The sequence below is a fragment of the Schistocerca americana genome, chromosome 7 (assembly GCF_021461395.2).
Source record: "Schistocerca americana isolate TAMUIC-IGC-003095 chromosome 7, iqSchAmer2.1, whole genome shotgun sequence".
NCBI lineage: Eukaryota > Metazoa > Arthropoda > Insecta > Orthoptera > Acrididae > Schistocerca > Schistocerca americana.
The window spans coordinates 116025010-116040277 of NC_060125.1; the positions used below are offsets into that span (position 1 = coordinate 116025010).

General features: G+C 42.8%; 2 protein-coding genes across 2 annotated transcripts in view; both read left to right on the forward strand.

The window, feature by feature from the left end:
* The first annotated feature begins 387 nt into the window (after positions 1-387).
* On the forward strand, positions 388-4980 carry LOC124622753 (probable E3 ubiquitin-protein ligase bre1). The gene is made up of 3 exons (XM_047148542.1): positions 388-1282; positions 2457-2671; positions 4780-4980. The coding sequence occupies exons 1-3, from the start codon at positions 388-390 to the stop codon at positions 4978-4980; spliced, it is 1311 nt and encodes a 436-aa protein (XP_047004498.1).
* Positions 4981-7416: 2436 nt separating this feature from the next.
* LOC124622754 (limbic system-associated membrane protein-like) overlaps positions 7417-15268 on the forward strand; it is a 719050-nt gene continuing 711198 nt past the window's right edge. The window contains exon 1 of the mRNA XM_047148543.1: positions 7417-7525. Within this exon, the coding sequence (XP_047004499.1) occupies positions 7417-7525 (109 nt within the window). The remainder of the gene's footprint in view (positions 7526-15268) is intronic.

Here is a 15268-nt window from a genome sequence, read left to right on the forward strand (position 1 = left end):
AAGAGAGGAGGACATATTCAAAGTGAGGGGAGAGGGTCTATAGACAAGAGAGGGGGAGTGGGATATGGAATGAGAGGCTGGAGGAGGAGACGGACAGAGATACAGCCAGTCAGTCAGGTTTCGTGCAATAAGTACACATTTATTCATTTTAATAATTGAAATTGTGATCAATTACATAAACATCATTTAAAATCAGTACCTGCAGCAATAAGTAGTAATAATTGAATATTCTGGCTGCGAGAATAATATTTTTGAGTGTTATTTGTGTATATGTGTTAGTTATAAGATTATTTTGTGTCAATTGGTGCTTGTCAGTGATTTATATATTTGCTGTGCTATGTTGGTGATAGAATGGTTAAACAAAAGAAAAATAAACCGAATGCAGAGATGACATCAGAGTCTCAGATAGAACAATCTACCCATATTTCTGTCGAATTAGTAGAAAATTTAGTGATGAATGATAATTTAGAAACTGATGTCCCTAGTGATAGTAAAACCGAGGAGTTGCCAAAACAAACTCACACTCCTGCATTCAACCAGTTAGGAATTAATGACAATATTTCTTCTGGGCAAGGGGCAGAAGTTAGCAATGCTCAAGCTATGTCCATGCAGGATATGCTAACAGCATTATTTGAAAAGTTTACTATTAAAGAGCAGGAGCGTGAAAAGCAACGCGAGTTTAAAGAGCAGGAGCGTGAAAGACAACGTCAGCAGGAAAAGGAAAAACGTAGACAGGAAAAGCCTATAGAAAAACAGCAACAGGAGCTCAGGGACCAAGAAAAGGAAAAGAAATTTATGGAAAATATAAACAATATTTTTCTGGAAAGAGATAAAGAAATTGTCCGTAAGATAAATCAAGTGTTGGTCGATCGTGATAATGCTATTACTACCCATTTTAAGCAAGAGATCGAAGCAGTAAAAACCATTATTGAACCGTTAACAAACATTCCAGTTCAGGTCAATAGTCTTCAAACTGAAGTAGATAGACTAGAGAACCAATTCAAAGCCTTGGCTACCGCTGTGGAAACAATGCAGGAGGACATTCCCTCGGAAATCCGAAAGCTAGTCCGAACAGAAGTAGCCAGGGAGCTGAGCTCTAAAAATCAAAACTTTGAAAACCTGACAGTATGCAGTAATGACAACACTGGTACTGACAGGCAAAAGATCGCAGATAATCTGACGGCGAATATTAATGCACCACAAGGAAGACCAAATTTTGGTAATCAACCGATATTACCAGAGCAATATGTGACACCAAGGAACAATAATAGTGGAATAGAATGTACTTGTAATAAAGTAACCACACCACCTGCGAATGATAGCAATTCCATGCACTTAACTACTTTGATGCATGAAGAAAGCCTGATTAAGCATAGACAGTTTCAAATATTTAACGAAGAAAGAAAGAAAAACATACGTCCAGTAGTTTTCATTCGAAACTTCAAAAGTGTTCTTCCAAAATCATGGTCGGAAGAACTGAAAATACAGTTGTGGTTTCACATATTTCTGGTGATGCGTCGCTCTGGGCATTAAATGCAGCAGAAACTTGCAAGACTTTCCACGACTTTGAGAAGGCGTTCCTTGATCAATTCTGGTCAGCGTCTACTCAAGAGCGACTCAGTAAAATTGTTTACAATGCAGAAATGTACAATCCGAAGTCAGGTTCCTTATGAAAGTACTTTGAAAAATATATTAACATGACCCGGTACTGGGATGAGCCAGTAACCACCAGAGACTTATTGCGGGTGTTAAAAGCTAGATTACCCATACATATTAGAGAAAAATTATTTAATGTTACAGACACCGATCTGAAAGAATTTCTGTCTGTAACTGATTCTCTGGATCTAGTGCAAGAAGACGCCAGAAAAAATTCTGACGTGTTCAGCAATAACAATAGTCCAAATAGAAAAAATTCATGGAATGGAAATAACGGAGATAGGGGCGAAAGTAGTCCAAAGAAAAATAAAAGTAAAGCTTACAGTAACGTAAAATACAATAATAATAATAGTAGCTGGAATCCCTATAATCAAAATTTTGGCTATCCTAATAATAATAACAGTAATTACCAAAAGGCCGAAGAACACCAACAACCGAATGGTAATCAGAGGCCGTACCACAATGAAAACCCAAACAATAACAATAGCAACCGAAAGAGACGAAATGACAACAGTTCAGACAGTCCATATAAAGACAAACCTAAAAATATGCGGGGTGACAGTGAATATTGGTGACAGCCAGGGCCAAGTCATTGGCAGCCACAGCAAAATTCTATCATTTCAGGTCAGCCAATAAATTAAGTACAGGCTTTACCTATACAAAGCAATCAATATCCACCGTGGTGGGATCCAAGCAGGCCTCCTCCGACTGAAATCTTACAAAATGTTAGAATAGTGGAGGTACCTTCGGAAACAAAACAAAACTCTCAGAAGCCAACAAACTAATTTCGGTCCCTGTAGGCCTTCGCCAGGTGACCGAGGCCAACAATGAAGGCAATACGTCGAGAGAACAAAAAATAAACATGATATGGTATCAGAATGGCAACAGGATCGAAGATGAGCTATATCAGGAACCTGCTGTCTCTGATAAGTCACAAAGGGAAAATATCCAAGCAAGTGTCACCGGAGCTGTAAATGGTGTAACAACTACTATTCTGCTTGACACAGGTGCGAATGTATGAGTTATGAACAAGCAGTTTTTCAAGAAGGTATCGTAGATAAGAAGATTGCCGATTTTGCCGTTGCAAATTGTAAGGTTATAGGGGCATTGGCAAAAAGGCACAGAGTATAAAATACCAGACACAGGTGGAAGTTTCCTTGGGAAATGATTGCTTATTATGCACGTTCCTACTAATGGATAACTTGTCAGTACCGGTGCTTCTGGGTCTTGAGTTCCTTCGGGAAAGAGAAGCTGTAATTGATCTCGCCCGTGGGACATGTGCACTTAAGTACCAACAGCGACCCATAACATTAATGCTGAATCGGGAGTTCGGTGCGAACCTTTCGCTGATGAGAAAAATGAATCTTTCTGTCAGCAAACAGAAGATGTTAGTGTTGGATCATAAGCACCCACAGATGTGTCACAAAAATCGAAATAACGGTGCACCCAGCAACGTGAGTGACATCGTCACAGCAATAGAAGAGAAAGTACAGGAGGCAACTTGCATTAATGCTTCAGAGGCTAGACAATTAACAGAATTATTATCCGGATACCTCGAAGTATTCACTGAACGCCCTGGAATCATAAAAGATTACCAGTATAATATGAAAGTATATCCGCACAAGACTTATTGCAGAGCATCTTACTCGGTCCCCTGGACTAAGAAAAACGAAGTGAATATACAAAGGACCAATCAGAAGTGCAAGTGCACTACGCCATAACTGTAAATATAATATTTATGGTAAAATAATTAGCAGTAATAATGTGATAATATTATGTATGTATTAGTTTATAAGCTTTTACGTCGAGTATTACACTGTAATGTTCTTGAATTATTTGAGCAAGGAGTAGAGAATCCCCATAATAAATGTATTTTTACTCTAAAAGGGATAAATAACTTGATAAACACTTGAGTGTTGTTGCATTAGATGTGAGGAATTTTACCTTTCTATACGTAGGATAGAAATGATTAAAATGCTTAAATAATACATTTGTTCGAGTGTAAGAATGGATATAACAAAAATATTTACATAAGATTGAGTCATGTAATCCCACACACGTAGCGAGTGTTGGTGGTGTGTGAGCTGTGTGACTGAAAAAAAAAAATATACATAAAATAAACAGCTTTCACCACTAGTGAAGCGAAATCTGAATGTGTACTGATTTACGTACACGGTTTCATTACAAAGTTATTAAAAATGCTCTTATGAGCAACATTCCGGTTAGATAAAAAAAAGCATGGTAAATAACAATAAAAAAAATTAAAAATTGAAATATATAAATATATGTATCTGTAATAAAAATGGACATGTACTGTTATCTGGACAGTTCATGGTCAAGATAATGTAGCAGATTCTGAAAATTTTTTATTGTCTCGTGTTTATGTGATAGTGTAAAATTTTGAATTTTGTTATTCAGTCATGGTAATATGAACTTATATGCAAGTGTACCAGACCTCATTACTTGAAAAGTGTCATTTGCATATAGATTGTCTGTTAAGTACTGTGGAAAACTACTGACAGCAATCAGAACAGTGAAACGTGTTTCGCATGAACTAGTGGACGCGTGAAGAACTGTGATTTACATTGTGAATAATGATGAACAGTGATAAAAACTGTGATCACGTAACCTTATGAACGCCCTTGGAGTGTCAAAGTTAGCAGCAACGCTATGAACGTTGAGTACTGTTGACTGTATTAATAATTAATTTGAACTGATGACCTTTAGTAGTTTTATATGAAGCGTCTCTGCGTGCCAAACTTAAAGTGACTGTACAGCCAGCCGCGCAGCGAAACAATAATGCAACGTTGGCTACGCAGAGCGTCGCGAAAATATTTACATTCCGCTTAGTAAACGAAGCACACTACGGACACTTGTATGATTAACGGTGCAGTGTTCAAAATGTGCATTCTGTGATGAACTTACATGTGAATCACTACATTGTGTTGAACAGTGTCGAAATACAGAACATACTCCAAAAACAGTCTAATTCCATCCGTGTGAATGCGAGTGAAATGGACATTAATAGACTTTTCCACAAGATGAGAATAGTAATTATCTTGTCACTGATGCTTATATTTTGACATTTCATGTACCCGTCTTAAACTGAGGGACGCGGGAAAGGAGACACAAGACCTGCTGCAGCGCGACTTCCAGCCAGCAGCAGATCCAAACCACGATGCAGCCGACGGCAGCCGACGCCACACCGACTCGGCCGGGGGCGGTCCAGCAGCAGCCACTACCTGTCTGCGGTCCAACGGCTCGACACGGGGGCGGTATTACGACGTCAGCGGCGAATTCTTACGACATTCCATAAATGATTGACTTTGGAAAATTTTATAGTATACCACCATCAGAAAACATTCATTATCTCATATGCTTGCAACAGAGTCATAAATTTGCATTTTCCAGTATATTTTATGACAATCATGTCAAGCCTGACTGTTATAAGTAGGTGTCTGTATTTTCTTGAAGCCCCTTGGACGGTTTTATTCCCGGTTTTCCGACTCCAGTGAACCCAAATGGGGGGGGCGGGGGGGACTAGTTAATCCGGGAAGTATCCGCAGCAATTTCCGAGATAATGCAGTCACTGAAGTCATTTAAACTACTTGATTCAAATATAATTTTGTCATGTCTAAAACAACATTGAAACTAAACATTTGCATCTTGAGAGTAGCAAATCTACGTGGGTTACGTGCACTGATAAAAAAAATATACAATAGCTAAACTAATTTTTTTCATCAGCCCAAGGGGCATTGTAACATCCACGTGATAAATTTTTGGCTACAGTGCGACGAGAGGAAATTATGCCTCTAACAGTTATAAACATTATGTATTCGACGTATGAAAAAAACAATAAAAACTTATAAATATTTATTTATATAATATTCTATGATGTAATTAGACATATCGATGTGTATCATACAAAGACAATGATAACTGTAAATTCCTTTCATGATCTGCGATTGTCTTCTTTGGTTTTTTTTACCTTATGTTAGATGGCTTTTGTAGGTTCAGCACGCAAGACGCGTATCAAACTGAGATCTGTTAAGAAATTGTAATTATTTGTTAATTATTACTTGAAAATAGAGTTCATTATTATTATAAACATGAGTGAATAATTATTTGTAACTGTAATTCCTCTCTCAGTAAGCATTATCTGTGTTAATTGTTTCTTTCCGCTGCAAGGAGCGCAGCCATTGATGAGAGCGATTTGTATCGCGTTTTTGACTGTGTTTTCCTTAGAAACAAATCAGATGTTTGCTTGATGAAGTCTAAATAGTGCACAATACGAAAGTAAAATTTCTGTAAAGTTTAATAAGCAGTTAAAATACTTATTTGGTCTAACAATAGAAAGTCTCTATCAATTTTCTGCCGCTATCTTAAGAATTATCACAGCGGCAAATTCAAATTACGCAACTCTGCAGACATAATTGCCGAACGTAATACAAATTTGTAAAAATAAATGTGCACCGGTGGTCACGAACTCATTTTAATGAAAATAATTCGAATCAGATTGGTTCTTTAAAAACAGTGCTCATCGCACGATCGTTATAACAAACTTCACTAGCTGATGTATGGAGCCGAAATTAATTACGCACGAGTTGCGAAGAATATTGTTTCAGGTAACATACGTCAGTGTTGTGCGCGGCTGATATTCTGTGGTTTTAATGACTATTTTGCTGAAGATAACTGTTTCCATCATAATCCATAGTTGTATAGAATCTGTTGTATGAACTGTGATTTAGTGACACTTACACAACTTACAGACAACACTTTAACACGGCGTTAACTTGGAGTTCTTTAGCAACTTGATCAAATCTTTAGCCGGGAGAAAAATTATTTAGTAATTACTCAATGCAATAATACAAGATTATCATTTCCATTTACAAATTAGTTAAATACCAAACCACTGAATAACACAGCGAACGCCACAATATATTTCAAAAATTATCATATGAACTGTACTCCAGTAATTATTATAAAATATTCAGTGTCAAGAAATTACATTACAAATTTACATTTTTACTGTAATATGATACACTCTCTTTATTTTGTTTCCCTTGCAATTCACTTATGTAACAATTGCATCTGCAGCAGCTCAACTGTCGGTGTGGATGGTAAGTTATTCATAAAATTTATTGTTTGAGACATTTCTGGTATGATATAAAAAACCTCTTAAAATTCGAGTGCGTGCACCTCGGGATTGCCACTGTGCAGCTCTACGTTCTGTTTATCCGTCGAGTGGCGCCTTAGACAGGACAGGCTATAAAAAATTTCTGTTGTATGTGTTTCTTCCTGTGGCTGAAATCAGTAATTGAACAGTTAATTTAGTAGCTAAAACTTTGACATTCTACATTCTTCCTTTCGGTGTATTATTCCCGTGTGCAAAATTTCTGTGTAGGTTTCGACATGACGGTTTGACTGTTTACTTGTTACTCTAGTTGTGCCATATATTTATCACATCCCCCAGTACCACCTATTTGGTTCAGTACCACTTCATTAGTTACCTGATGTAATCATACTTTTCCTCAACTACTCGGATGTCGGATTAAATTTAGAACTTGAAACATTGTTTTTCTTTGCTTCTAATGCAGAACAGGATTATGAGTGTACTGCACTAGGTCGCTTACACCCACTAATGCAACGTTTTTACATTTAGAAAGTGGTTAAATTCGACAGCTCTCTGAGCGAGTACTGAACAGTAAAAGCCCGTAATTCGCGGCTGGCGGCACGCTAGTGACAGGTCGATGACGTCAGATGCGACACGACAGGGCGCAACAGGTGCTGCACCGGCGCGGCGTGGCGACGGCCGGTGGTCAATGCCGGCGCACTGCGGGCTGCCTGCACGCCGTCCCAGGCCCGCTCGGTACCGTTCTGTGCGAAGAAGGACAAACTGAATTTTGATGCAGCTAATAACGTCTGACGGTCGCTATGTTGTTGTTGTTGTGGTCTTCAGTCCTGAGACTGGTTTGATGCAGCTCTCCATGCTACTCTATCCTGTGCAAGTCTCTTCAGCTCCCAGTACCTACTGCAGCCTACATCCTTCTGAATCTGCTTAGTGTATTCCTCTCTTGGTCTCCCTCTACGATTTTTACCCTCCACGCTGCCCTCCAGTGCTAAATTGGTGATTCCCTGTTGCCTCAGAACATGTCCTACCAACCGATCCCTTCTTCTAGTCACGTTGTGCTACAAACTCCTCTTCTCCCCAATTCTGTTCAATACCTGCTCATTAGTTATGTGACCTACCCTCCTAATCTTCAGCATTATTTTGTAGCACCACATTTCGAAAGCTTCTATTGTCTTCTTGTCTAAACTATTTATCGTCCATGTTTCACTTCCATACATGGTTACACTCCATACAAATACTTTCAGAAACGATTTCCTGACACTTAAATCTATACTCGAAGTTAACAAATTTCTCTTCTTCAGAAACGGTTTCCTTGCCATTGCCAGTCTACATTTTATATCCTCTGTACTTCAACCATCATCAGTTATTTTGCTTCCCAAATAGCAAAACCCCTTTACTACTTTAAGTGCCTCATTTCCTAATCTAATTCCCTCAGCATCACCCGACTTCATTCGACTACATTCCATTATCCTCGTTTTGCTTTTGTTGATGTTCATCTTATACCCTCCTTTCAAGACACTGTCCATTCCGTTCAACTGCTCTTCCAAGTCCTTTGCTGTCTCTGACAGAATTATAAGGTCATCGGCAAACCTCAAAGTTTTTATTTCTTCTCCATGGATTTTAATACCTACTCCGAATTTTTCTTTTAGTTTCCTTTACTGCTTGCTCAATATGCAGATTGAATAGCATCGGGGATAGGCTACAGCCCTGTGTCGCTCCCTTCCCAACCTCTGCTTCCCTTTGATGTCGCTCGACTTTTATAACTGTCAAAATATTTCTCTAAGTCTACAAATGCTAGAAACGTAGGTTTGCCTTTCCTTAATCTTTCTTCTAAGGGTCAGTATTGCCTCAACGGTCGCTATACTCAAAGAAAATAATATGGACAGATGTGTAATTCAAAGAAGGCATACCAGGAGAGTTTTATATATACTATAATTCGGTTCAATACTGGAATCGATGTTCAAATGTTCAAATGTGTGTGAAATCTTATGGGACTTAACTGCTAAGGTCATCAGTCCCTAAGCTTACACACTACTTAACCTAAATTATCCTAAGGACAAACACACACACCCATGCCCGAGGGAGGACTCGAACCTCCGCCGGGACCAGCCGCACAGTCCATGACTGCAGCGCCTAAGACCTCTCGGCTAATCCCGCGCGGCCCTGGAATCGACTGTAACTTACTGCTGTCCAGAATTAAAGCAACAAACGGAAAGTCTTCGAGGTTGCGTTTATCTTCCCACAAACTAGTATCAACAAGTGATAGTAATGTAGAAACAATATAAAGAATACGACACGTAAACAAGTGCAACATGCATAAGTGTAGGTAAAAATGTTCTTCTTTTTTCGAAGTTAATGGATTTGGACACACATTCCGACAACTGTTTAATGTGTTCAGTACGGGGTGTCACCACTTCTGGCACCAATACAGGCTCAACAACGACAGGGCATGCTATGGATGATGGAATCAGTCTCATGTTGAGGCAACAGCGTCCATTGTTCCTGCAGAACTCCTCGCAAGTCTCGGAGAGTGGTTGGTGGATGCTGGCGTGATGCAGTCCGTCTCCCTGGTTCATCTCATACGTGCTCCACCAGATTCAAATAGGAAGAGCGAGCAGGCAACGTCGTGCACGCAGCATCTTCCGTTCCCAACAAAACATCAACCACCCGTGCTCTATGAGGTCGAGCATTATCGTCCATCAGTACGCAGTCTGGACCCACAGCACCTCGCAACAAGCAAGCATCACTTTAAAGTCAGTACCGCCATTAGACTGTTGTTTATTTACAGTGTTACATTTACAGTTATACAATCATGATTTCGTCTTGAAAGTGCGATTATCAAGTGTTTTAAGTGTTATACATTGCCTCAGATAGCATACTGTCGTATTACAATACACTGTTAGACACATTATCTAAGAGTCGATATTTCTGGCAGAGCCTACTGTTTTGTTTCATCACTGAGTATACCATCTTGTCACCTACAACACTTGATAATGGCACTTTGAAGCCAAAATGATGATTGTGTAAGTGTAAATATAACACTATAAATAAACAAGTCTAATTGACTTTAAAAAAATGTATTATGACTATGAAAAAATTATTAAACAAGGATCAGGTTGCAAGATCTTGTCACGGTACCTGACAGCAGTTAAACCTTCCTGATTTACCTGTACAATTCCACGAAGAGACGCCCGAGTGGTCTGCCCTGCCCACACCATTGCGGATCTTCCTCGATAAGGTCTCTCTTCACAATGTCTCGGTCACGGAATCGTATTCCCCGTTCCTTCCATATGCAAACCCTTCGAGAATCACTCTCCGTACCAAATTGAGACATTTGCCCATTGGTCGACGGTCCAGTGGCGCGTTGACGAGTCCACTCTAGACGCTTCCTTCTGTGAAGTGTCAGAGCTGCACATACAGCATGTCTCCGACACTAAAGGCCGCTCTGCCGAAGCCTTCTGTACACCGTTTGCCTCGATATAACAGGGCCAGCGGATGCCGAGAGGTCAGATGGCAGTTGCCGCGCAGTACTAAGGCGGTACCGTCTTGCCCTTACAGCCAACTAACGGTCTTCTCTTTCTGATGTTACATGTGGCTGACCCTGCCCTCGTCTTCGGGATAGAGTTGCTGTCTCTAGAAACTGTCTCCACATTCGAGAAATAACAGAACGATCTACGTTAAGCCGTTGACCAACATTAGTTTGCGGTTGTCCTGCTTCCATTATTCCTATGTCCCTCCACCGCAGAGAGTCTGGTAGCCGTCTTCTCTGTGCCAATACTGCACCGTCTGGGACTGTGCACACAGCGATTGTGCCTGTGGGACTGCCTGCCAAGCACCATCGCGTTTCATAGGTGCCGCGATGCATCGTTGGTGCAGTTGTTGGTCGATCTGACTGCTGTCTTCCGTGCAGAACACGATCGTACGAACATCAATTGACAGTCAGAATGGGGAAATGGCGGTTTGTTACTTTAATTTTTGACATATTACATACCATCGTCAAAATCAGTTCTTATGCCGCATGGCACGAGTGTCATAAACAATCCAATATATATATATATATATATATATATATATATATATATATATATATATATATAAAGACGGTAACTGTTCTCGAATGAGCAGATTACTGTTGTTGACCGTGCAGCTTTTCCCTAGGAATAAATTATGACTAACTGAAACCCTCAAGCTGCCGACAGGCGTTCTTGGTATACATCGATGTGGACAGCTGAAAATGTGTGCCCCGACCGGGACTCGAACCCGGGATCTCCTGCTTACATGGCAGACGCTCTAACCATCTTTTTTTTTCTTTCTTTATTATTGAACAAACGGAGAGTACATATATATATACACAAAGCAAAAGTTCTTCAAGGTACCAGTTAAACATATACAAACGAGTGTAAGGTAAACAAATTATTAGAATAACATTAAATACAACAAAATAGAACATATCCTGTTTTCCTTTTTTGTTTTTTTTTGTTCTTTTTTTTTGTTTTTGTTTAAAACTTTGTATTGAACAAACTAAAAGTACATATATATTCACTATGCAAGAGTTCTTCAAGGTACCATTTAAAAATATACAGATGACTGTTAGTTAAACAAAAAAAATATTAAGAAAAGAAAAACATTAAATACAACAAAATATAACATATTCTTTCTTCTTCCTTTTTTTTAAAAAAACAAATTTGTGTTTGTTTTTGGTCGATGCATGAGAACGTGGATAAGGGTGTTGCATCATGTGACAGGTAGGCATGGCACACCCCAACTTTGAGGGGGGTCAAGGAAGACGCTGCGGAGATAACCGGCAAAAGTTTGTCGGTAAGATGGTTTTCGGGTGAGTGTGCTATGCGCGGTCACAACTTTGTACCACAAGTCAAGGACTGTATGCGGACCACTCTGAAAGAGATATTCTAAAGCCTGTCCTCTAAACCAGATGAGGGTATGGTGCTTAGAAAGAGGGTAGTGAAATGTCTGGGGCAACAACAGGAAATCCGGGCTTACCGTCGTTGGCGGGACACGGAGGTAAAAGCCCACGATTCGTTGGATGAGAAGCCATACGTTTTGTTTCAGGGTGCTCGTCGGTGTCTTCGAGCTGACAGTCAGGGCAGAGTGGGGAGGTGGCCAGTCCTATCGATAAAGTCGACTATTAGTCGGGAATTTTCCACAGACTAAAACATACCAGAGTGCAGACACAGACGGCGGTAAAAAGGGTGCATGCACACACCCCCAAACCGTGCGCCAGTTAATGTCAGGATGCTGTAGCACCATGGGGTCGCAAGGGTTGGACAGCATAAACAAACGATAATAATCTTTTGTACGGGGAGGACGGGTGACTGGAAGATCGGCCCGAACGTAGCTGAGTTCTATGGAACAATTGGCGACGTAGTACAATAATGGAGAAATAGGTGCCACATTGATCGGTGGATCGAGAGAAGCTGGTCGGAGGATATCTAAGAGACTGCGTGTTAAGGACGGGACCCGCCCCTGCCAGTGCCGCAACAGAGTGTGGACAAAGAGTGCAGAAGAGCGTGCCCGCACGTTGACGAGTCCGAGGCCACCTTTTGCAGGAGGCAGTGTTAGAGTGTTGTAGCGGACTTTGAAAAGTGCCCCTGTTGACACGAAATATCCAAAGGCTGATTGGATGCGGCGGCCAAGGAGTAACGGCATTGGGAGGATCTGGGCGACGTGTACCAGTTTAGGGGCGACATAGATGTTGATATAGGACACAAGTTGGAGTTGGTTTAAGTTACGGTGCACTTGACCGCGGACATGGTGCCGAATCGACTGCAAAAGCCGCCGGTAAGCCAGGGCCACTGTGCGGTGTGTGGAGCTCGTAAATTCGATACCCAAGTAACGAAGGGTGGCACTGAGTGGGAGTGGGGTCGGCACCATAGCCGGGAGCCCGCGCCCAATGTGCATCATAGTCGATTTACGGACATTAAGAATGCTACTAGAAAGACGTCCATACTGGTGGATTCATTGGATGGCGTCATTGAGTTCCGTGGAGGAGCAGGTGAGAAAGAGGAGATCGTCCGCATAAGCCCTGCAGTGAAAGGTGTGGTCACGCAAAGTGAGGCCCTGCAGTCTAGAGGTAAGTCCAGTGATGAGGGGCTCAAGTGCAATGGCAAATAGTAAAGTAGACATAGGGCATCCTTGACGCACAGAGCGGCGTATAGGAATCGGTCCTACAAGCCTCCCATTGACTTGTACCATCGAGACCGCGGGAAGTAGTAACCGGCGAATGGCATCGACAAAAAGCAATGGGAACCCCATACGTGTCGCCACCATGAGGAGGAATGGGTGTCGAACGCGATCAAAGGCACTCGTGAAATCGACGGATACCAGTGCTGCACGAAGGCGACAAACCGACGCCAGTGTAATGAGGTCACGGCATTCTCCTAGGGCTGTTTGTAAGGTGGCCCCACAACCACGTGCAGTCTGCTCAGGTGAAAGGACCGTAGGTAAGACGGTGCGTATGCGCGCTACTAAGAGGCGTGCATAGATTTTATAGTCTCTATTCAGTAGTGTAAGGGGGCGGTATGCAGAGACATGAGACCCTCCCTTCGGTTTAGGCACAGGTAGAAGAATGCCAGTGACGATTTCAGGTGGAATCGGGAAGGACGGAGTAAAGAGTTCCTGAATCATTTCCGTCCAGCGAGGAAGCATTAACGTGGTGAACGCCCGGTAAAACTCCACTGGGAGACCATCTGGTCCGGGTGATTTGTTCTTGGCCCCTTTGTTGATCGCATCTACCACCTCTTCTGCGGTGATTGCAGACATCATGGACGTTGACTCCGCTACGGTGAGGGTCCGATCAGGGGAAGGACGGAGATCATCAGGAATGGGCGTCGCCATCGGTTCATCATCATAAAATTGGCGATAATGTTCAACAAAGGCAGACACGATTGCCGCCTGTGTTGTGTGGTGAACACCATTGGAGGTCGTGATGTTGGGGACGAAAAGCCGACGTCAACGACTATGGTCGGATGCGGCATGGATTGTGGATGGGGTTTCGTCGTGGAGGAGGTCTTGTCGTCGGGAACGCACCACGACACCATGCAGTCGTGCACGTTGAAGAGAGAGGAGACGAGCTTTAGTACGTTGTCGTTCCCTGTGGGTGTCAGGTGATGGAAGGAGCGCATCGAGCTCACGGAGGACGGCGTAGTGAAAATTTGTGGTGTCTCGATGCCATGCTGCTGCTTCCTTGCCACATTGTATGAAGGCCTTTCTGATCGCAGGTTTGGCACATTTGAGCCACCAATGGAACGTGGATGTGTACTGCGGAAGACGTCTTTCGCAAGACGCCCGTGTAGTGGCAATACATTGTCGGCAGTGTGGATCATTAAGGAGGGAGGTATTAAGCTTCCAGTAACCTCTGCTGCGCCACACTGACTGAGGTGGCAGAGCCAGGGAGCAAATGACGGCGCAATGGTCCGAAAATGCAAGGGGCCATCGTTCAGCTTGGGCGACTTCATTGCCGAGGTGAGCAGAGACATAAAACCGGTCCAGTCTGCTCGCAGAATGTGCTGTATAATGGGTAAAACCGGGGGTATTGCCATGAATTTTCTCCCAAACGTCCACTAGATGAAAATCTTCGATTAAGGTGAGCAGCGCCGGGCATGGCGAATAACCAGGCACTTGGTCCTGCGGATGGAGGACACAGTTGAAATCGCCTCCCATGATAAGGCGATCATAACATCCAGAAAACAGGGGCGCCACGCCATGTCCGAAGAAAGTGGACCGCTGCCGACGGTTCGTGGAGCCAGACGGAGCGTAGATATTGATGACGCGCGTGTCGAAGATGGTAACAGCCATGCCTCTTCCACAGGGAAGGATTGTCGTGTCCGTGAGTGGGATTCCTTCGCGTATGTAGAAAGCTACTCCACGCCCTGATTGATCACATGTGGACGTGTATGAGTCGTAGCCGTAGACTGGTGGTAGTGTGGCAACGCGTACTTCCTGAAGAAGGGCGACGTCAACGTCAGAGGCCCGAAGCATGTCACATAGGAGTTGCAGCTTGGGTGCAGTGCCGATCATGTTGATGTTCAGTGTGGCAAACCGGTACGCTTGTTTCAGTGGTGGTGGACGCGCATCTACCATCACCAAGGGAAGTAAGAGGAGGGCACCGACAGGAAGTCCCGTCCCATCAGCTGCAATGCCTTGCTTTTGATGTTAACAGGCAGCCTCGTCCGGCGGAGGCAACTCATCCGGAGGAGGGGGCGTACCTTCCTCAATGTCGTCGGCCCATGCTCCTGTGCCGTGGGTCTGTCCAATGTCCATGGGAACTGCGTCGTGGTGAGAGAGATCTGGAGTTGTCGGCGGGGAGACAGGCGTCTCAACCGGCGCACCGATCGTTACATTGTGCGTGGCGACCTCCATAGTGGTCCCGTCCTGCGAAACGTCTTGTTCATCGTGAAAGTTGTCCGCCGACCTCTGCGTGGAAATGTCGGCTGCTTGGGTGTCGTCTTCGTCGTCGCGGGT

Coding starts and splice junctions, on each gene's coding strand:
- LOC124622753 (XM_047148542.1), top strand. CDS start 388: ATGACATCAGAGTCTCAGATAGAACAATCTACCCATATTTCTGTCGAA. Junction 1,283..2,456: donor CAATAATAGTGGAATAGAAT/GTACTTGTAATA, acceptor CGGTCCCTGTAG/GCCTTCGCCAGGTGACCGAG. Junction 2,672..4,779: donor TGCTTGACACAGGTGCGAAT/GTATGAGTTATG, acceptor GACGCGGGAAAG/GAGACACAAGACCTGCTGCA.